This window comes from Rhinatrema bivittatum, chromosome 6 (assembly GCF_901001135.1).
Source record: "Rhinatrema bivittatum chromosome 6, aRhiBiv1.1, whole genome shotgun sequence".
NCBI classification, from domain to species: Eukaryota; Metazoa; Chordata; class Amphibia; order Gymnophiona; family Rhinatrematidae; genus Rhinatrema; species Rhinatrema bivittatum.
The window spans coordinates 37960826-37983724 of record NC_042620.1 but is presented as its reverse complement, the minus strand read 5'-3'; the positions used below and the strand labels follow the sequence as shown (position 1 = coordinate 37983724).

At 48.3% G+C, this 22899-nt stretch overlaps 1 protein-coding gene across 4 annotated transcripts in view; it reads left to right on the top strand.

Annotated features, from left to right (window-relative positions):
- Positions 1 to 22899, top strand: part of PARP14 (poly(ADP-ribose) polymerase family member 14) — a 183568-nt gene that overhangs the window by 19542 nt on the left and 141127 nt on the right. For 3 of the 4 annotated variants that reach the window (XR_003857327.1, XM_029605294.1, XM_029605292.1), the window contains exons 4-5: positions 9668 to 9856; positions 16769 to 17029. Coding sequence is in view for 3 of the 4 variants with exons in the window: in XM_029605294.1 (XP_029461154.1) it covers positions 9668 to 9856; positions 16769 to 17029 (450 nt within the window). In the remaining variant the exon portion in view is untranslated. The remainder of the gene's footprint in view (positions 1 to 9667; positions 9857 to 16768; positions 17030 to 22899) is intronic. The other variant, XM_029605293.1, reaches the window with a different exon arrangement.

Genomic DNA, 22899 nt, shown 5'->3' with positions numbered 1-22899 from the left:
GAAACTGGTTGGAAAATTTTGAAAATACTTTTTCATAAGAATACTTATATCTTTTGTTATAATAAAAGAAACTATAAGAGTATTCCTATGTAATATATCTGATGTAGAATCTTATGTTCTTATGCAGACGCCTTTTATGATCTGCTTCGTACTTCGGCCAGAGTCATGGTTTCTGCGGTATCCGCGAGGCGTCTGCTGTGGCTTTGTCATTGGTCGGTGGACGTGACATCGAAGGCCCGGTTAGGCTCATTGCCCTTTAAGGGCAAGCTGTTGTTTGACAAGGAATTGGAGGATCTAATTGAGTCCCTGGGTGAGAACAAGGTGCATCGGCTGCCAGAGGACAGACTAAGGACCAGGGGAGTTCCGGCCTCTCGCTTTCGCGGCGGGCGCTGGCCTCGGACCTCTTGAGGATCGGTTTCCTCCTTTTGTCACGGTGCCAACAGACAACAGTCTTATTCGCAGTCCTTTCGCGGGCGCTGTTTCGGTTATCCGGGAACCGGTCAGAATGTGCAGGGGGGAAAACCTGCACAATGATGTGCGGCCGGTCCATTCCTCCGTCCAGAGAATCGGGGGCAGACTGAGTCGGTTTTATGAGGAATGGACCAGGATCACGTCAGATCAGTGGGTCCTAGATGTGATAAGACACGGTTACGCGTTAGATTTTTTTCGCCGGCTGCACCAGTGTTTCCTGGTATTGCCTTGCGGGTTTTCAGACAAACGCCGGGCGGTATGGACAACTCTGGGTCGGCTCCGAGATCTCAGCGCAATTGTCCCAGTACCACACAACGAGCTCCGCAGGGGCCGTTATTCCATTTACTTCATGGTACCAAAAAAGGAAGGAAATTTTCGTCCTATCCTAGATCTAAAAAGGGTCAACCGCTGTCTGCGGGTCCCACATTTTTGGATGGAGACCTTGCACTCCATGATCGCGTCAGTCAGACAGGGGAAGTTTTTGGCATCTCTGGATCTCACGGAAGCGTATCTTCACATCAGTATCCGGACAGAATACCAGCAGTTCCTCCGGTTTGCCGTGCTGGGCCAGCATTTTCAGTTTCAGGCTCTTCCATTCGGCCTGGCGACCGCTTCTCGAACTTTCACCAAGGTTATGGTGGTGGTAGCAGTGTAGCTCCGCAGGGAAGGTCTGCTGGTACACCCGTATTTGGACGATTGGCTGATTCGCGCCAAGTCGGAGACTTAGTCGGATAGCATTTCAACGGGCGCTCCATTTGTTACACATTCTAGGTTGGATAGTTAATGTGTCCAAGAGTCGGCTAATACCGCTGCAGTCGCTGGAGTTTTTGGGAGCTTTGTTCGACACCCGTCGAGGAACGGTGTCCCTGACGCAGGAGCGAATGTTCAAACTACAGGCACAAGTTCGAAGATTGTTGTCCAAACAGGTACCGATAGTCTGGGAATATTTACAAGTATTGGGGTCAATGACATCTACGCTGGAATTGGTTCCCTGGGCTTTCGCTCATATGCGACCATTGCAGTCTGCATTGCTCTCCCGCTGGAACCCAGTTTCGGAAGAATTTCGTCTCCCGTTGCCACTGACCCAGGCAGCTCGGGACAGCATGGATTGGTGGTTGTGTCCAAGCAACTTGAGTTGCGGAGTGCCCCTGGAAATCCTGTCTTGGACGGTGGTCACTACGGATGCCAGCCTGTATGGCTGGGGAGCTGTCTGTCTACGGAAGTCGGTGCAGGGGCAATGGTCCCTGCAGGAGGCTTCTTGGTCCATCAATCGACTAGAGACCAGAGCGGTTCGTCTAGCTCTACAGGCCTTTCTCCCGCTAGTCCGCGGAATGTCTGTCAGAGTCCTCTTAGACAATGCGACCACGGTGGCTTACATCGGTCGTCAGGGAGGAACCAAGAGTCAACCAGTCGCGGCCGAAGCCTGGCTTTTGATAGCATGGGCGGAGAAACATCTGTGCAGCATAGCGGCATCTCACATCGCCGGGGTGGAGAATGTTCATGCAGATTTTCTCAGTCGAAATTGACTGGACCTCGGAGAGTGGGAGCTCACGGAAGAGGCGTTTCGTCTCATTTGTGTTCGGTGGGGAACTCCCGCCTTCGACCTGATGGCAACTTTCAAGAATGCGAAAGCTCCTCATTTCTTCGCTCGCCGCAGGGAGACGGCAGCAGAGGGTGTAGATGCCCTAGCATTGCCGTGGCCGACGAATGTGCTCCTTTATGTGTTTCCTCCCTGACCACTCATCGGCAGGGTGTTACGGCGAATAGAGTCACACTTGGCAGAAGTGGTGCTCGTCTCCCCCGAATGGCCACGTCGTCCGTGGTTTGCGGATCTACTGAATCTGACGGTGGAGGAACCCATTCGCTTCCCATATATGCCAGATCTTCTACATCAGGGGCCCGTTTGTTTCAACCAGGTCGATCGCTTTTGTCTAGCGGCATGGCTTTTGAGAGGCACAGGTTGAAATCCAGGGGATATTCAGACGTGGTAACGCTGCTACGGTCACGGAAAGTATCTACTTCATTATCGTATGTGCGGGTCTGGAAGGTGTTTGAGACCTGGTGTCTTACCCGCGATGTGGTTCCAACTCGTGCGGCCGTACCGGATATCTTACATTTCCTACAGGACGGCTTGTCTGAGGGACTTTCGTGGTGTTCGTTGTGGGTCCAAGTAGCGGCTCTGGGTTCCTTGCGTGGTCGGATACAGGGGTCGGTGCTGGCGACTCATCCGGATGTGGTACGTTTCCTTTGAGGAGCAAAGCATTTACATCTTCCGTTTAGGCAGCTGTGCCCGTCTTGGAATTTGAACTTGGTTCTCAGAGCGTTGTGCGGCGCTCCCTTTGAGCCTATTCGTAAGGCCACCTTGAAGGATTTAACTTTGAAGGTGGTGTTTTTAGTGGCTATTATGTCAGCAAGACGGATTTCGGAGCTTCAGGCTCTGTCTTGCCGGGAGCCTTTTTTGCGATTTTCAGAGTCAAGTGTCGCTTCGCACGGTACCATCTTTTCTGCCCAAGGTGGTTTCTTCTTTTCATGTCAATCAGACGATTGAGCTACCATCATTTTTGGATTTGGACTGCTCGGATCCCTTGGCTAAGGAGCTCCAAAAATTAGATGTGCGGTGATCCTTGCTGCGCTACTTAGAAGTGACCAATGCGTTCCGGGTCTCCGACCATCTATTCGTGCTTTGGAGTGGCCCTAGAAGAGGTGATGCAGCTTCTAACACTACAATTGCTCGTTGGTTAAAGGAGACCATACGTTCGGCATATCTCGTACAGGGACGGTCTCTGCCATTGGGTCTCCGGGCTCATTCTACTCGCTCACAGGCCACATCCTGGGCAGAATGTCACCATATCTCGTCGGAGGAGATATGTAGGGCGGCCACTTGGAAGTCTTTGCATACGTTTGCCAGGCATTATCGTCTGGATGTTAAGGCTCCAGGATCGGCGGGATTTGGAGAAGGAGTGCTCAGAGCGGGCCTCTCCGGATCCCATCCCAAGTAAGGTAAGCTCTGGTACATCCCAGGAGTCTGGACTGATCTGGGTACGTACAGGGAAAAGAAAATTGGTTCTTACCTGATAATTTTCGTTCCTGTAGTACCACGGATCAGTCCAGAGTCCCGCCCAGGCATACTGTTGGCAATGGGAGAGGCCGCATTGGGTGTGTGTTTTCTCTGTCAGACTGATCCGCTGTAGTTTTCCTGTTATCAATGACACGGGTTCTCTTCCCAGTTGGGGGGATTTTGGGGGCTGGTGTCGCTGTTAGTTTTTGTTTAATATGTTTGGTTACACATGTTGGGTTGCAATTTTCTGCTTTGACATTAAGTAATACTGCCAGACTGTAGGTGGCACCAGCCTGGATATAGGCGGAGTTTTGGTTTGTAAACTTCTGTCTCCCATCTGCTAGAAGGGGGGCAAAACCCAGGAGTCTGGACTGATCCGTGGTACTACAGGAATGAAAATTATCAGGTAAGAACCAATTTTCTTTTCTCTGACTCCAGCAGATGGTGGAGGTGCAAACTCCTGCAGTCTTTGGGGGGGGGGGCGGGGGAAGAGTGAAGACTCCCAGGGGGTAGCTAGGTCCTGGTGGAACTAGCCACCCTGATAGTAGAGGCATTTGAGCAGAGGGTCAGGGACCTTGGGGCTCACCCTTTTCGCAGCTACCAGGGTTGATACTGGGGAGCCCGGTTCACTCGCCCTGCTAGGGGGACAGCAAGAGCCTGCAGCCGAATGTTACTGATCAAGTTAAAAAAAAAACAACAAACTAAAGACGAACAAAGAGGCTCTGTGCGTCCCAGCTCCAGTGACTCGACACATTGGGCGGCTTTTTCTTCCTCTCCACCTCTTCGGCGCTAGTTTATCCCCCCTAGTCCTGCAGTCAGAGCTCTGTTGCCATGCCGCATGGTGTGGCCTATACCACCTGTGGAGCCGCATGTGTGTCTTTCGCGCACCATCCTATTGCCAAAGTGCCACCCCGGGGGGAACCTCCGGGTCAGCGGCGCAGGGGAAGCCGTCAACGCGCCGAGAGCCTGGGAGGCCCTGTTCGGCGGAGCAGCCCTCGAAGGACATGTTCCCTTGGGGGAGGAGGAGGTATTACCCTCCTTCGTTGTCGCCACATGCTGAGGCCTCGGGTGGGGGGGGGGGGGCAAATTGTGGCGGCTGAGGACCTTTCTTCCGCGGAGGAGCCCAGGGAGGGCCCAGATTCCTTCTCCTCCGTTTCTTCTGAGTTTGTGCTTTTATGGCACAAGCTCTTTAAAGCCAGGAGGTCAGCCAAGCGCCACGGAAGGAAAAGGGATCCTTTCTGAGCTGCCAAGCGGTTCAAGGGCCCACAGAAGGCAGGGACTGTGTCCTCCACAAGGTCCAGGGCTCCTGACAATGGAGGGACCTCAAAGTTTGGACGTTCTTTAAGATCCACGACATCTCTACCCGCTTCGCCTCAGGATAACGCGCAGGCTTCAGACCCTCCTGGGGTAGTTGCCGATGGAAAGGGCCCGGATCCTGGGCAGTTGCAGGTGGAGGCTCCGATGGTCAACGGAGATGACCCCAGGGTGGTGTGTTTTGTTCCGTAGGGAAGAGCTGGCCCCTCTGATTCCCGCAGTTCTGAAGGAACTGGGCATTGAGACCCCCCAGGACAGCGCGACGGGAGCCGTGGATCCAGTGATGTTGGGCCTCCGGGGTCCAACTAAAGCCTTTCCTTTTCATGTCAGCGCCCTGCTCTTCAGGGAGTGGGATACTCGAGATGCAGGTTTGAAGGTCAGCAGGGCCATGGACAATCTGTATCCGCTTTCAGAAGATGCGCTTGACCTTCTTAGGATCCCAAAGGTAGATGCTGCTGTGTCCGCAGCATCCGGAAATTGGAGCCTGCTGCATATAAGGCCTGCATGGACTTTGTGAGACTGGAAATTTGGGCATCCAAATGGCAGATGAAATTTAATGTGGATAAGTGCAAGGTGATGCATATAGGGAAAAATAACCCATGCTATAATTACACAATGTTGGGTTCCATATTAGGTGCTACAACCCAAGAAAGAGATCTAGGTGTCATAGTGGATAACACATTGAAATCGTCGGTTCAGTGTGCTGCGGCAGTCAAAAAAGCAAACAGAATGTTGGGAATTATTAGAAAGGGAATGGTGAATAAAACGGAAAATGTCATAATGCCTCTGTATCGCTCCATGGTGAGACCACACCTTGAATACTGTGTACAATTCTGGTCGCCGCATCTCAAAAAAGAGATAATTGCGATGGAGAAGGTACAGAGAAGGGCTACCAAAATGATAAGGGGAATGGAACAGCTCCCCTATGAGGAAAGACTAAAGAGGTTAGGACTTTTCAGCTTGGAGAAGAGACGACTGAGGGGGGATATGATAGAGATGTTTAAAATCATGAGGTCTAGAACGGGTAGATGTGAATTGGTTATTTACTCTTTCGGATAGTAAAAAGACTAGGGGGCACTCCATGAAGTTAGCATGGGGCACATTTAAAACTAATCGGGGAAAGTTCTTTATTACTCAACGCACAATTGAACTCTGGAATTTTTTGCCAGAGGATGTGGTTAGTGCAGTTAGTATAGCTGTGTTTAAAAAAGGATTGGATAAGTTCTTGGAAGAGAAGTCCATTACCTGCTATTAAGTTCACTTAGAGAATAGCCACTGCCATTAGCAATGGTAACATGGAATAGACTTAGTTTTTGGGTACTTGCCAGGTTCTTATGGCCTGGATTGGCCACTGTTGGAAACAGGATGCTGGGCTTGATGGACCCTTGGTCTGACCCAGTATGGCATTTTCTTATGTTCTTATGGACTTGATTGGGACTTTCCGCAACACCAAGGCCCCCCCGAGTTTCTTCAGTCGGCATCGGGAGATAGGAGCAGAAGCGATGGATGCTCTGGTCCTCCCTTGGCTGTTGGATGTCCTGCTGTACGTGTTCCCACCGTGGCCACTCATCGGCAAGGTGTTGCGCTGGGTGGAGGCCCACTGAGGGGACGTAATTCTCGTAGCACCGGAATGGCCAAGGCAGCTGTGGTTTGCGGACCTGGTCAACCTAGCGGTGGTCGGCCCCTTGCAGTTTCAGCCCCTGCCAAATCTCCTCCGTCAAGGCAGATCGCTTTTGTCTAGCAGCCTGGCTTATGAGAGGGAGCGCCTACGGAATAAAGATTATTCGGAAGTCGTGATTGCTACTCTCTTGCAGTCTAGGAAAACCTCTGCTTCCCTGGCATATGTCAGGGTGTGGGGTGTGTTTGAGCCTTGGTGTGTGGACCACATGGTAGACCCCATCCGTGCCTCCGTGCGTGATGTCTTAGCCTTTTTACAAGATGGTCTGGTTAAAGGTTTATCCTTTAATTCCTGAGAATTCAGGTAGCGGCCCTGCGTTGCCTTTGGGGTAGAGTGCATGGTGTTCGCTTGGCGGCACGTCCGGACATTGTGCGCTTCCTTCGGGGGGGTGAAGCATTTATGTCCTCCCGTCTGGAATCTTTGCCCTTCCTGGAGCCTCGATCTGGTTTTAAGGGCCATGTCTTCGTCACCGTTTAGCACTGCAAGCTTTAAAGGCTCAAAGTATCTTACTTTAAAAAGTGATTTTTCTAGTGGGTATATCCTCAGCTCGGCGGGTGTCAGAGCTTCAGGCCTTATCCTGTATAGAACCCTTCTTGCGGATTACTGATATTGGAGTATCCTTGAGAATGGTTCCCTCCTTTCTGCCTAAGGTGGTATCCTCTTTTCATTTGAATCAGTCTGTGGAGCTCCCTTCCTTTCCGGATTCAGATTCTTCCACTACTCAGCCAGAGATTTACGGAGATTGGACATGAAGCGGGTCCTCTTATGTTACTTGGAGGTTACCAACATTTTACGCCTGTTGGATCATCTTTTTGTGCTGTGGAGTGGCCCCAGGAGAGGGCATAAGGCTTCTAGGGCCACTATTGCTCAGAGGTTGAAGGAGGCTATCAGCTCTGTGTACATCGCTGAAGGTTGGCAGGTGCCTGTTGGGCTACATGCTTATTCTACCCGGTCGCAAGTGGCCTCTTGGGCTGAGTGTCAGCACGTTGCGCCACGAGATCTGTAGGGCGGCTACTTGGAAGTCTTTGAACATGTTTGCCAGGCACTACTGTCTGGATGTCCAGGCCCCAGAAGCAGAGGGCTTTGGCAAGCGTGTGCTTCGAGCGGGACTCTCTGGGTCCCACCCAGTGAAGGGAAGCTTTGGTACATCCCAGGAGTCTTGACTGATCTGGGTACATACAGGGAAAGGAAAATTTTGTTTCTTACCTGCTAATTTTTGTTCCTGTAGTACCACAGATCAGTACAGAGTCCCGCACAGTTTGGGATAGGATAATTTGAGAGTCTGCTCGATCAGTGTTATGGCTTCAGGTTCTGGTCCTGCGCAGGTGTGTTGTGCAGGCAAGGGTTCTTATTGAATTTCCAAGGTTTTCTTCTTCCCTCTGCTCTTTTTGGGGGGAAATTGTAGATAGTTACTATTAGTTGCGTTACTAGTCATTTGGCTTGGGTACAGTTCAATGCTGATGGACTGCATGTGGTACCTCAACTTACGTGGCAGTCAAAAACTTCTCTGTCTCCATCTGCTGGAGGGGAGGCAAAACCCAGGAGTCTGGACTGAACCATGGTACTACAGGAATGAAAATTAGCAGGTAAGAACCAATTTTCCTATGGGCTTTTTCCACAATCAAGACAGTTTGTACATTTACACAATTGGAACTAAATTGTAGTATTTGACAAAGTGAGAAATATTTGCCAATGTGTCACCTTATCTGATAGAAATAAAGTCAATAAGGAAAGAACACATTTAATAAAAGGAAATTTAAACCTCAAGAAATGCAGAGAATGTTTTACAAACAGTGGAAAAGGAAATACAATTATTTTGACCAGGAGGTTTGTTCCTGCTCCTCCTGTCCTTCCAGCTCAATCAGAACCAGGACTGGGATCTTATGCCGTGAGCCTTCATTCACAAATACCTGGGGTTTTGGCACTATTTAATAATCCTCCGTGATAATTGCAGTGCCAGTCCTGAGGCAGGGGCCATGCACCAGGGCATCTTCAGGAACGCTTTAATCATGGGCACTGGATCCAATAATGAGCGTGACAACCCCCCCTCCCCCGAGGCTCTGACTGCATCCCCAGCCTTGGCCAGAGCAGGGAGCAGAAGACCCGATGTGAGGATTGGAACAGGGACCTGCTGCATGGCAACGCACAGCATTTGTCACCTGAGCCGTTGGGCCAGCCCAGTCATTCCAGATTATGAAATACATTTTTCAGACTGCATTGGGAGGTTGGGTGTACAAGGGAACCACTTTTTGGTTTTACATTTTCTACAGGTTAAAAAGTGCACATTGTCCCCGCAGAAAGTGCAGCACATGGCTGCTTTAAGGAGCTTGCTGGCAAATGTTCAAAGATTATTGAGGTTGTCTGGTTTTGATGCACCTTTTGGCTTTGCACACTTTTTTTTTTTTTTTTTAAAGAAGAAAGGTGCATAACCCCAGCTTTCACAGGCTGTTCTTGCAGCAAAGATGCGATTCCTTGTGTACTCCACAATGCAGGATGGCACCATGATGTCAGTTTGATTTCCAGTCTAAGAAGATGGTCTTAAGGCAGCTTTCTTCCCTCCCTCCCCCCCTCCCCCCCCCTCAGTTTTGCTTACAGTATTGTGGATCTTTTGACAGCTAAATGTTACTTCACACTGGTGGATTCATGGAACAGATGGAGGCAAAAAGCATACCAGAAGTCCAAGAAGATCTGTGATAAGCACAGAGAAGAGAATCCCTAGTTGCAAAGGAGTTGAGGGAAAACCAGAGAGCAATTAGGAAATATGGCATTGTAACAGGAAACAAACTGGGCAACTAGATGGGTCCTTCCGGTCCATTTCTGCCTCCATAATTCTGTTTCTGTGTTTCTGTTAGTGGGACCCAAGGAAGGTGCGGGTTATGATTACATGCACACAGAGATCAAAAGATCTAGAATAATCCATGGAAGCTGGTGCATTTTGTTTATTAAACAAAAGGATTTACATTAAAGGATGGTGATAGAGCAGTATAAATGGGAATTGTAAAATGTTGTGTATATGTCGTCTCAGGTGCATAAGGAACAAATGTTCCTTGCGTTCCTGTTTGTATCGATGATCTTTGCAACTTCAATAAAGTTCAGCCATTAAAGGGATTTATGTAGTCTTCTGGTTTTCTTTTCGCCATATTCAGAAGCACCATCAGCAGGAGATGCTTCCTCCGAGGAGATGTGTACTGTCCTTGTCACAGCCTCTGGAGGTGAGATCAGTAATGAGATCTTGGAACTATACTTTGAAAATAAGGCGCACTCTGGAGGTGGTCCTGTTGCATCTTTTCACCAAGATGATGAAGGAATAAAAATCACATTTGAAAATGCCAAAGGTATGGCCGATGTTCTTTATTCCTTGTTGCTAATGGTAATAGTAGTGTTCTTGTGTAGTCATCTTGCCGAGAGATGTACAGATTAATAATGCTATTTATTTAATTTCCAAAATGCAGGCACCATTATCACTGAAAATGTAGACTAAGACAGGTTTAAATGTTTTTTTTAATTCTATCACTAAAATCTCTTAAAAAAAATATATATGCGTTTTATATATATATATTTATATATATATATTATTTTTTTTTCTCTGTGAATATGGTGCTTACTTTCTGGTGCAACATACCATGCTGCTCTTTCCACTTCAGTACTAACTAATTAGAGAAGCCAATGAGAGGAGAGAATAAATTTAAACCAAATAAACAGAATCTCACTCAAAATCAAAAGTATAAGGTGTTTCTTGAACCAAAAAAAAATTCCTACATGCACTTTGAAGGGAATGAGACACGAATCAGTGGCACGATCCCTGTGCTCATATATGAAGGTAAGTTTTTAAAATAATAGGAATTTCTTTTTGGTTCAAGAATAACCTTGCACTTTTGATTTTGAGTGAGATTCTGTTTGTTAGGCTCTGCTGAAGTAGAGAGAGCCATTCTTTGCTAGGTCTGGCAGAGCTTTGAAGCACTGCAGGGAAGGAACAAGGAATTTTTCTGTGTGCCTCCATACCCAAATCATGGAAAAAGGAACTTCTTTTGAGAGTTTATAGTGCTACGGTATATGGCCTTTTAGTAGCATTTCAACTTGGATGACTTTCCGAGTTTTGTAATTTCTGTAGCATGCTTAATGCCTGGTAGTAGTAACTTGTGAAATATCTTTGCAGACTATGGCCCTTAGCTAGGAATTAGGAAGTTGGCTAATGTTGCCTGAGAGTAGGGAAAAAAACAATGATGAAATCATGTTTGCAGGATGGGCTTGACATATCATGTGTTGCTGTGCCAAAGTCCAAGAGGGCCATGCCTTGAGGAATTGTCTTTCCTGCCTCTACTTGTTTTGAAATAAAGCTTCCAGTACATGGCTAATATTTGTAGATACCTGGAAAACAGAGCACCCAGAACAGACCAGTGCTGGTAATCCCGGTGTCATAATGTGTTGAGCATCTAGCATCAGCGTGTCAGGAGGGCAAAGTTCATTTGGGCTTCAGTTTCAGATAGGAATGTGCCTTCTAAGTGCCAGAAGAATTGATGATGAGCTTACTGTAAACCAAAAACACTTATGGTAGGATTTATTTTAACATTTTATTTTTATTGGCAAATAAGTGGAGGAATAGCTTAGAGAAGCAGTTCTCAACCGGTCTGTTGCCAAGCACAAGCAGGTGTGTTGCCACACTTTCCAGTCCCCCGTTGACCCAGCTGCTCCTCCTACCCAAGCAAAATAGGTCCTCCGCCCAGGCTTAAAATTCTGATAGCCCGGGCGGAACGCAGCAGGATAGCTGGAGTCAGTGGTACCGGCATGCTCTATTCTTCCCCCCACACCCCCCCCCCCCGCGGCCTGGAAGAGGAAGTGGTGAGCAGCAGGTACGTGCGCGGGAAGGAGAGACCATGCTAGTGCAGGCAGCATTGGCGCGAAGAAGAAAAGAACGCGGCCTGAAGAATGAGCAGTGCGACTCGGAGTAAAACGAGGAACACCGTCAACCCCCGTGGCTGATAGGACTCCTTTCTCCACGTGAGCTGAAAGTGAAGGAGCCTGCTTCTGAATTTAGGGTTGGAAGTGGAGGAGCCTGCTGCTGCTAGTTTGGGTGGGGGGGGGGGGGAGAGAGTGAGTGAATGAGCGAGCAAGCATATGTGTGTGAGACAGCATGTATGTGAATAATTGAGAGCCTGTGTGAAAGATCATGAATGTAAGTGTATAATTGAGAACCTGTATGTGTAAATTTGTGATTAAAAACCTGTTTGTGTGAAAAGAGTATGTGTGTGTGTGTGAGAGAGATCATGTATATGTATGATTAAGAGCCTGTATGTATAAGTAAGAGAGAGAGCATATGTGTCTGTGTGTGCTTGAGAGCTGGTTTATGTGAGGGAACATGTGAGTATGTGATTGAGATCTTGTATGTAAATGAGAGAGAGAGAGATTGCATGGGTGTAAGCATGTGAATGAGTCTGTGTGTGAGAAAAAGATAGCATGTATGTGTGCGATTGAAAGCCTGTGTGCGTAAGCGTGAAAAGACAGCATGTGTGTAAATAAGAGCCTATATAAGTGAAAGAGAAAAAGCATGTGTATAAGCGAGCGATCTGAGAGCCAGTGTGAGAGAGAGAGAGGAGAAAGTTGCAAGCAAACCATCCCTCCTCCTGCTAATTCAAAACAATCTCAGGGCACCTGGATATCAAATGTTCCCAGGTATGCAGAGGAAAACATTTTTTGTATCATTTTTCATTATTGGGCCTTTGTGTCTGCTGTTTTGAAATATTTTATTGGTATCTAGAAATTTTTGATATGAGTTTTTAATTATTGGATATTCCACTCATCAGCTGTTTTGAAATCTGTTCCTTTTGTTAGTATGGTTTTTCTGCTATTGATTTTATATTGAGAGATAAGGATGCACCAAGCTAGAAGTTTTTAGTAACCTACATAAGCATATTAATGTTAAAATCAAACTTCCTAATTTGTTCCTAACAATCAGGTTTAACTTACACACCTAGTTTATTATATTAAATTGTTACCGTACTATGATGGCACACGAGTAATTTGTAATCTATACCACCCATATTTCTCTTTATCGTGCCCTTCTGTAAACCGTTGTGATGGTATTTAACTTAACGACGGTATAGAAAAAATTTTAAATAAATATTTCTTGATTTGTTTTATAAGGACTGGTGATGTTTCTTTTTTTCCTTTGTTACACTGCATACAGAGACTCTGGCTTGTTGCGGTTTCCAATTCAGTTTTTGTCTGCATGCGTCTAGTTATGTTTTATGGTCTCTTTATTCTTTGTTAGGTAAGGGACTGCATATTTGACTGAGGTGAGATATTCTGCTGGTGTGTAGTTTCTGTGTAGGGCTCTATAAGTAGCCTTGTTTGTTCCATTTTCCTAATAGAAGGTGTATTGGTGTCTTAAGGCCTGGGGTAATATTTTCAGTGTTGCCTTTTCCTAGGTAAGGTGTTTATGGTTTGAGTACTCGAAATTGGTGCTGTTTTGGTGTGAGATGTTTACTATTTTTGCTATTTCTGTTCAGACAGAATACGTATCTTTCTCTTCCCTGTACGTACCTGGATCAGTCCAGGCAGCTGGGTTTTGCCTCCTCTCCAACAGATGGAGACAGAAATTTTTTGACTGACACTGCCAGTTAAGTTGAGGTGCCATCTGCAGTCCACCAGTATTTCTCTGTCTCCAGCAGATGGTGGAGGTGCAAATCCCAGCAGTCTTGAGTTTAAAAAAAAAAGGGGGGGGGGGGAATATAATAAGAGGAAGATCTTGGACCTCTGAAGTCTTCAGCCTCCCAGAGGGTTGCTAGGTCCCGGGGGAACAATCCCTTCTGGTAATTGAGGCATCCTGGCAGAGGGTCAGAGACCTTGCTGCTCGCCCCCATTCAAGTAGCCACCAGGGTTGACACCAGGAAGCCCGGTTCACTCACCCTGCCAGGGGACGGTAGGAACCTGCAGCTGGGCCCTCTATAAAGGGTGTTTAAAAAAAAAAAAAAAGTTAATTCCTGTACATATCCAGATCAGTCCAGACCAGTGGGTTATGCACTCCCACCAGCAGATGGAGGCAGAGAACAAAACTTTGAGGCACTGCTATATACCAAGTGTGCCACCTGTAGCTCCTCAGTATTTCTTTGTCTCCAGCAGATGGTGGTACATACCTGCAGCTCTGAGCTGAATTTTGGATTTCTTGCTCCTCGAGGTGCCAGGTTCAGTTTTCTGGACCATCCCTTGAGTAGAGCCGGGCGAACGGGGGGTTGGATACCCCCGGCAGTGATAGCCCGTGTGTTTCGGGACTCCTGATAGCCAGGGGACTGGCTCCCTCTCCGTGATTGCGGGTTCAGGGAAGTATCCCCCGTTGGGGAAAGTTCTTTTCTTTTTTTCTGCTTCCATTAAGTTTTGTTGCAGGACAAAAAAAGTGCTTTTTCCCTGTACGTACCGGATCAGTCCAGACCTCCTGGGTTTTGCCTCCGCACCAGCAGATGGAGACAGAGCCAAACTTGTCAGGCTCCGTATATATACCAATTCAGTGATAACCCCAGGTCTGAACCACGGTTCTTTTCATGTTCGAGGCTTTTTTTGTTTCCGATCCTTGAGGGAATTTCTTTCATGTGTGCCCTTTTTTGGGGTGTTAAATGGTTTTTTGTCTGTTTCTTGGCTTGGGTATGGATAAAATACTGAGGAGCTGCAGGTGGCACACTTGGTATATAGCAGTGCCTCAAAGTTTTTTGTTCTCTTCCTCCATCTGCTGGTGGGAATGCATAACCCACTGGTTTGGACTGATCTGTGGTATTACAGGAATGAAAATTAGCAGGTAAGAACCAATTTTCCTGTTTTCGTTTCACCGGTTTGCAGGTAGGCCAGCATCCCAGCTCTTGCAGCTCTTGTGTCTCAGCTCCCCTATTCTTTCAGGTGCTGCCTTCTTCAGTACGGGGTTCGGACCATGCCGCATGGTGTGGCATGTAGGGCCGCGCGGATTGCCTCCCCTGGCGGGGATGGTCATTCCGGAAGAGCAGCTGTTGCGGGGATGCCTTCTTCGCGCCGAGAGCATGGTAGGCTCACTTCGGAGTGAAAGCCCTTGGGGGACTCGTTCCCACTTAGCACGGGAATGGAGGCCATTTTGGCTGTGTTCGCGCAGCCCATGGAGGGGGAGGGGGATTCCCATTCCTCATTGTCACCATGGCCTCATGATGCTGGGGCAGACCGAGTTGATGCGGCCGGAGGTTTTTCCTTGGAGGAAGGTGCGGAGGGAGGGCTCTGACTCCTCTGTTTCTGCTGATTTTGTGCGCTTTCTCAGCAAAGTTTTCAAGGTTGGAAGAACATCTAGGCTTCGCGGCTACAAAGCGGGTTCCCAAGGCCGGAGGACCAAGCGCCTGCGGGGGGGAAAAAGCGGCCCCAGTGACTCCCACTAAGCTTGGGGCCCTGGAGGGGTCGGGGGCCTCCAAAGGGGATTGGCCAGTTCATTCTGGACCCCCCCTTCCCGCCCAACTGAGGGTTACCGCCTGGGCATCGGTTCCACCGGGGGGGGTGTCTTCCGATGCGGGGGACCAGGACCCAGACCAGTCGCTTCCGGATTTGTCAGGCCTTGCGGGGGTTGACCCCAGGGTGGTGTATTTTTTGTTTCGCACTGAAGAACTAGCCCCCCTAATTCCCGCTGTGCTTGAGGAGTTAGGTATTGAGGCCCTGCAAGAGATCTCAATGCAAGGGGCCCCACTGTGGCTTTCCCCTTCCATATGTCGGTCAGCGCCCTGCTCTTTAGGGAGTGGGACACTCCAGATGCCGGATTGAAGGTGAGCAGGTCTATGGGGAAGTTATACCTGCTTCCGGATGAGGCGCTGGATATTCTCCAGATACCGAAGGCGGATGCGGCTGTGTCCGCTGTCACTACTATCCCTGTCACTGGTCCCACGGTGCTCAAGGACCTTCAGGGTAGAAAGCTAGAAGTTCACCTCAAAAAGATTTTTGAGGTCTCTGCTTTGGGGGCTTGGGCTGCTATGTGTAGCCATTTTATGTTGCGGGCAGGCCTTCGTTGGGTGCAGCAGCTCCAAATGGATAAGGTCCTGTCAGAAGCAGAGTGCCTCGAGGCGGAGCGGCTGGAGGCTGTGGTGGCCTATACTGCAGATGCTTTGTACGATCTGCTGTGGACCTCCAGTAGAACCATGATGTCCACTGTTTCTGCTCGCAGACTCCTTTGAGGAATTGGGTGGCAGACATCTCCTCCAAATCGCAGCTGGGATCTCTGCCTTTTAAGGGCAAGCTGCTGTTTGGTAAGTGTTGGAGGAGATGATTAAATCCTTGGGGGAGAACAAAGTTCACAGGTTGCTTGAAGATACGCCCAAGTCGAGACCTTCCTTTACCTCTTGTACTCTGTTCAGGGAAATCATAGGTTTCGGGTCTCTAGATCGTCGGGTTCTTCGTCTAGACAACCACTGGGCAGGCAGCACTCTTGGGGTCAGCCCTTTCGCGGTCGCCAGCCCGGCAGAGAAGGTACCGCCCAGGGCTTGGGCAGAAAAAAGTCTTCCCAATGAGGCAAGGCTGGTCCCCTCCTCAGTGCCACTAATAGGGGGTCTGTTGGCTCTCTTTTACGAGGAGTGGGACCAAGATTACATCCGCCGCCTTGGCAATCTAAATGTCGGCAAACTCCTGATATGGTACCTGGAACAATCATAACTAGTATGCAAAACGGATCGCTTGTTCGTTCCTCACAGCGGGAAGAAACAAGGCGAAGCGGCCTCGCAAGCGACCATAGCTCACTGGATCAAGGAAGTAACAGCTGGAAACACTTTCTCAGTGAAGCCAGTTCACTAGTTCTGTATCCCTGCTTTCCTGACACTCTAAACTCCTTATAACTTCCCCCTTTTCTCTTCCTTTTCTTGTGCCCCCCCTCTATTCCAGACTCATGGCACCATGCCATAGGCTATTGTTTCTTACACAAAGCAGAATTTGTAACTTGTTTTCCACAAATGTTTCTGATGAAGGAATTTGGTTATCTCATTTTATAAAGGAGTATGTAAGGAGGCATCTGCTAGTTGATAATGTGCTAAAAGGCACTCCAGTAAATGTTTATAAAATTGAAATGAGCAGAATGATAAACATTCCCTTTATAAAAAGTTTGGCCTAAGACCCCTAGGGTATTGTCCAGGCGAAGCGGCATGCTGGTCTGGCCAAATATCCCAGAAGTTGTTGATCTTCCATAATGGTACTTGGCTACTTATATTGTACTAGACATAAGTCATGAATTGTGTGCCCTTAAATTTATTTGTCTTTAAAACCAGATGCTCAGGAAGTTTTGAGGAAAAAGGACCATGTGCTGAAGAACGCTACTCTTCATGTGAGATCATTCTCGGAGGAAATCATTAACGAGCCACAGACTCCACTTTCCTTATCAGTTGTGCTTGAGAATATCCAAGAGAATGCTACAAAGGAGTTGTTATCTATGCTGGTGGAGAATATCAGCAGCTTAGAAGAAGACACTTTCAAAATTGAGCTGATACCTGAAGTAAATGTTGCTGTTGTTACCTTCATGACCCACAATGGTAAGAATGACAAAATTCTGGCTAAATCATATCATCACATAAATCATCAAAAAACTAGATTATATGCATATATAATATAAATCCAAAAATATATAAAAATTAATTTGGATATAAAATAAAAAGAAATACAAAAGATCAAAACACCACATAATTGGCAAAAGACACAATGGGGAAAAGACTAAGCAACTTCAGACACAAATGCAAACCTACATTTAAAAAAGTACTTAAAGAACATCCATCACACAAATTATTTATTTATTTAGAAGCTTTTATATACCGATGAACGTTGGGAACATCTCATCGGTTCACAATAAACAAAATGCAGCTAAAAGAGCTTTACAGTGAAACAAAGAACAGTATGCATAAAATTACATAAAATTAAAATAAAGTGCATAATAACAATAAAATGGTACGAATGATACTACTAACAGTATAAGTATTTACAAGAATAAAGTCAGAAAGTCATATGAGTCAGAATGAGGTGTTAGGTGTATGCCTGCTTGAAGAGGTGGGTGTTCAAGTTTTGTTTAAATTTTTTGGAGCAAGATTCTTGCCAAAGGGAGGATGGTAGGTTGTTACATAGTGTAGGCCCCACTAATGATAGGGCCCGAGCTTTGGTGGAGCTTAGTTTAAATTGTTTAGGTGATGGAGTGAGTAATGTTGCTCTATGTTGTTGTCTTGTGGGTCTACTTATGTTGTGAAAGCTCAGGTGTTCTGTGAACCATTGCATATTTTGGTTGTGTAGGGCTTTGTGGATTAGCGTAAGAGTTTTTAGCGTAAGAGTTTTGTATGCTATTAAGTACCATAAATGTGAAAAATAGAAGAAATAAAAAAAACCCAAACCAACCAACTTATTCCAATGATGAAACGAGTTAAATAAAGCGCACCTGATGATGAATCAAACCTTTTATTTAATTATTTAAGTGAAGAGGAATCATTTGCGATAGCCAAAATCAACATCATTATAATGAAGAAAACATTAGTGGGGAAAAGGTTGCCAATATGTTTCGCCACACAAGCCTTCTTCAAGGGAAACTTTGTTCTGTCAAAACGGTATCTATAAAGTTCAAGTAAAAGAACTCTTGTAGTTGAACCCAAATGAACATGTTACATGATACACGTCAACGATCCCTCTCTTTTGACACACCTTCCCCGCTCCCCTCCCCGCCTCCCACCACCAACCCCTCCCCTATATCCTCTTTCCCTCTTCCCATATCCAACCCATCCCAAGACATGACCTCCCTCACCCTACATACTCCGATCTCCTTTTCAGACCCTTATCGCCGATTAATCAAGACTCCTATTTAACACTTACGTTGTTAGTTTGGTTTATTTGCTCTTACAAGAAATGATTTAATAGTTCTATTAAGGAATATCGTATTCATATAAAATTTCGATTAGAATGTTAAATAAGGTTCTAAGTTAACTGTATGTATCATGTTATTATGTAAACCGGAGTGAAGGCAGAACGCTATACTTCGGTATATAACAAAATCCAAATAAATAAATAAATACTAAGCTGCTTCAGGGGAACATTTACTCCACCAAAGCTGCATCAGTAAGGCTCTCACAGAAGAGCCCTTGTCAAACTCTCATTGGTCCTTTTCTATAAATTAAACTTTTTTTTTTTAAAAAAATCCATATTTTTAACATAAATACAGTCATAAATATAATTAAATATTGCAAAACACAATTCACCAGCATAAAATACTGAATGTATAACATGGTGATAACCTCGCGCTGTTCTTATAAAACAAATCACATAACCCAGCTCCCGCAGTCACAGACTCTTTATTTTATTGGCTATAATTAAAGCCCCTATATTTTCTCTTATTTCAACTGCAGTTAAAGAGCTAATCCCAAACAAAAAGAAGTCACAAAAAACGGTTCATTCAATCTTTTCATTTAATCAATGAACAGATACAGTATTTAAATTGAAAATCCATCGCTGTTCTTTGCTCATGAACCCTTCTTACTATTCACATTCTGAAGAACAAATAAATGAAGATAGTCAACACTATTATCCATATCCACCCACTGTGGGAGCCACCATATAATAACCCTGTATCTTGCTAAAATGTTCAATGAGACATATCTGACCTGGAAGCAGTGTGGAATCCTAATTCTTATTTAAAATTTCCTAGTGTGTAGCAGATGGACTCAGAACCAATGGGTATAGTGTACTCGTTCTAGCAGTTGGAGACGGATCAGATTTCAATCTGACGTCAGCCCCTAGTACATATACCCCTGCAGGAAGTGCAGAACCTCAGTATTTTCCGTCTCCAAAGCAGTTAGGAGCTATCTCACGCTCGCCGAGCGTTCTACCAAATTTTAAAGAAAATTCCTACCTGAAGACGAGCCCCGCACTCCTGCGGTGATACCCTCGGGTCCCTCCCCCAGTTGAGTTTCCTGAGGTGATTTCCGTGGTCCCTCGGAAGTAAGAGCCTCGGTCCGGTGGCCGAATCGCGGCAGGGACCTAGCCCCCGAGTGAGAAGGGCTCTGGCGCGGCATAGAGGCAGCCTCGGTCCGGAGCCGTTCGCGGCGAGGACTTAGCCCCCGAGCGAGACGAGTTTGGGCGTGGCTTAGAGGCAGCGGGTACACCCTCAAAAGCGGAGGTGAAGGTAGTTGCCCGCTCCCCCCGCAGCCGGAGACCGCCTGGGTTGAGACCGGGAAGCGCCGAAGATAAGGTAAGGTAGAAATCTTTACTTGTGCCGGTCTCCGAGGATTGAGGACGAGCGCAGGCCATCGGCCGAAGCCAGCGCCACCGGGTTGATTCGCCCTAGCAGGGCCAGACTCCGGCATTTCCAAGGGCCCTCCCACGTGGATACCCTCCGAGGTAGTCGCCATCTTGCCCGCATGGTCGCCGTCACCATCTTGGCCTCATTCTCGCCGTTCATATCGCCGCCCGGCCGAGCGCACAAAATTTACCTGTGCGCACAAACCTACTTCTACGCGTTATACGCACAAGAACCCTTGGACGCATAAGCGGCGCGCGCAGGTCCCGGTCGCACGGACTACGCGCACTCGACTACCCGCGCGCACATCCCGGGTTAAGCGCTCAGATACGCACACAAACCCCAGCTAAGCGCACAGATACGCAGCGAAACGTGTACGCGCAGGCAACCTCGACACCTCCAATAACGGAAGTAAAATCCCATGGCCTCTGCTCAGCATGCCACCTCAGGGCCGCCCAGAGCCAGGAAGCCGATGCCTTATGCGCCCAATGCGAGGAGGCCCTGGGAGATCCACCACAGGCTCAGTCTCGCCCAGGGCCGGGGCTAGCTCTTCAGGGGGCTCCCTGGAGCTAGCAAACCCCAGCGGGACTCCCTCTCAACCGGAGGCTCCCAGGGAAGCAGCGCTACTCAATGTGGACCCCTCGTCTATTTCTTGGGTGGAACTCTTCAAGGGGATTCACGCCTTTGTCCTAATGCAAACGGATTCCCAGGCGGACCAACCCCATACGTCGCAGGAGGACTCCTATGCTCCAGGCCCCTCAAGACCTAGGCATAGGCTGTTACCACCAAGTAGTCCCACTTTCGGGGCTACGGACATCTCAGAAGAAGAGGTCGAACCCCTAGAAGGAGAACTCCCCCCGGGGACAGAACCCCACCGAACCATGAGACGGTTCTTCACAAGGGAGGAGCTCCCGGATCTGGTCTCCCAATGCCTGGCGGAACTGGCGATTCCGGATTCAGAAACCCAGGGGGATCCCGAGGAGAACCCATTTCTGGAAGGCCTTCGACAAACCTCCCGTCATTTCCCGCTCTTGCGAGCCGCTCAACAGCTAATTGACCTGGAATGGAACACCCCAGAGTCTGCCTTTAAAGGGGGGCGGGCCTTGGCCAGCCTGTATCCCCTGGATCCAGCAACCAAAGACATGCTCGCTTGCCCTAGAGTGGATGCCATGGTCTGCGCAGTCTCCAAGCGCACCACCATTCCGGTAGAGGGAGGAGCAGCACTCAAGAACACGCATGACTGGCGGCTGGAAGCCATGCTTAAACAGTCATTCGACATGGCTGCTGTGTCTCTTCAGATTGCGGCCTGCTGCACTGTGGTGACACGCGCCTGCTTATCCCAGGCCAGGAACGGCACCCCGGGAGAAATCCTGGACCCAGCGCTATCCTATCTAACGGACGCATCCTCAGTCCTCGTACGCACAGCGGCTAGAGGAGTATCATCGGTGGTGGTGGCAAGGAGACAGCTCTGGCTCAGAAGCTGGTCGGCCGACCCATCTTCCAAAACCCGACTCACAAGGATGCCCTTCAAAGGAACCTCCTGTTCGGCAGTGATTTAGAAAAGATGGCGGGCAAATGGGGCGAATCCCCAGAACCGCGCCTTCCGGAAGACAAGTCAAGGAGAGCCCAGCAGCAGCCTTCCAGGGCCAGAAGCTCGCAGCGCTTCAACCCATACAGGAGCAGCTATCAGGCGCCCCACCCTCTGGTCAGGAACCAGTCCTTTCGGAACAAGCACAACAAGAGGGGAAACAGCTTGGGCTCAGGTCCCGGCCGCGCTCCGCAATGAGAATTAGCCGACCCATCCAAGTGAAGCCATAGAGGGCAGACTGGCCCTATTCTATCAAAGATGGGTCGAGATAACTTCGGACAAGTGGGTCCTAGCCATCATCCGGGAAGGGTACTACCTGGACTTCATACGCACCCCCCGGACAAGTTTGTGGAGTCCCCCTGCCACGACCTCACCAAAAAGGCGGCAGTGGAAGTTACACTGGCCAGGCTACTGAACCTCGAGGCCATAACTCCGGTACCTCCTCAGGAGATAAACTCTGGTCATTATTCCATATATTTTCTCGTTCCCAAGAAAGAAGGAACGTTCCGAACAATCCTGGACCTCAAATCCGTAAACTGATACCTGAAGGTCCCCCGCTTCCGCATGGAAACCCTGAGATCCGTAATAAAGGCAATACAGCCGGGAGAGTTCCTCACGTCCCTGGACCTGTCAGAGGCGTACCTGCACATCCCAATTCATCAGGAACACCAGCGTTTCCTACGTTTCAAGATCCTGGGCCATCACTACCAGTTCCGGGCCCTAGCCACAGCACCACGGACGTTCACCAAGGTGATAGTGGTAGTGGCGGCAATACTGTGGAAGGAAGGAGTCCTCGTACATCCTTACTTGGATGACTGGCTGATCAGAGCAAAGTCACCAGAGGAAAGCATCCAATCAACCAACAGAGTCAAGTCTCTACTGGAGAGCCTCGGGTGGGTGGTCAACACGAACAAGAGTTTCCTGCAGCCCTCACAATCGTTGGAGTATCTGGGGGTCCACTTCGACACCAAGAAAGACAAAGTCAGCCTGACTCCCACAAGGAGATCAAAACTATGGAACCGGTTGCAATCCTTGATGAGCGACCCTCGCCCCACGGCATGGGATTACCTGCAGGCCCTAGGGCTGATGGCATCCACACTGGAAGTGGTCCCCTGGGTGAGGGTCCACATGAGGCCTCTACAACACTCACTGCTGTCCCGTTGGAACCCACAGTCGCACAACTACACCGTACGCTTAGCCCTCCCGGGCACAGTCCGGACCAAACTACGCTGGTGGCTGCAGCCCAGCCACATGAACAGAGGCTCAAGACTGTCATCCCTAACTTGGACTCTGCTAACGACAGACGCCAGTCTATGGGGATGGGGAGCACACTGCGAGGAACTAACCGCCCAAGGGCAGCGGAATGCAGAAGAGGCAGGATGGAACATCAATCGCCTAGAAGCGCGGGCAGTCAGACTTGCCTGCCTGCGGTTCGCTCAAAGACTCCGAGGCAAAGTGGTCAGAGTGATGTCTGACAACGCCACGACGGTTGCCTACATCAACAGGCAAGGGGGAACCAGAAGCCAACAGATGTCACTGGAGATATG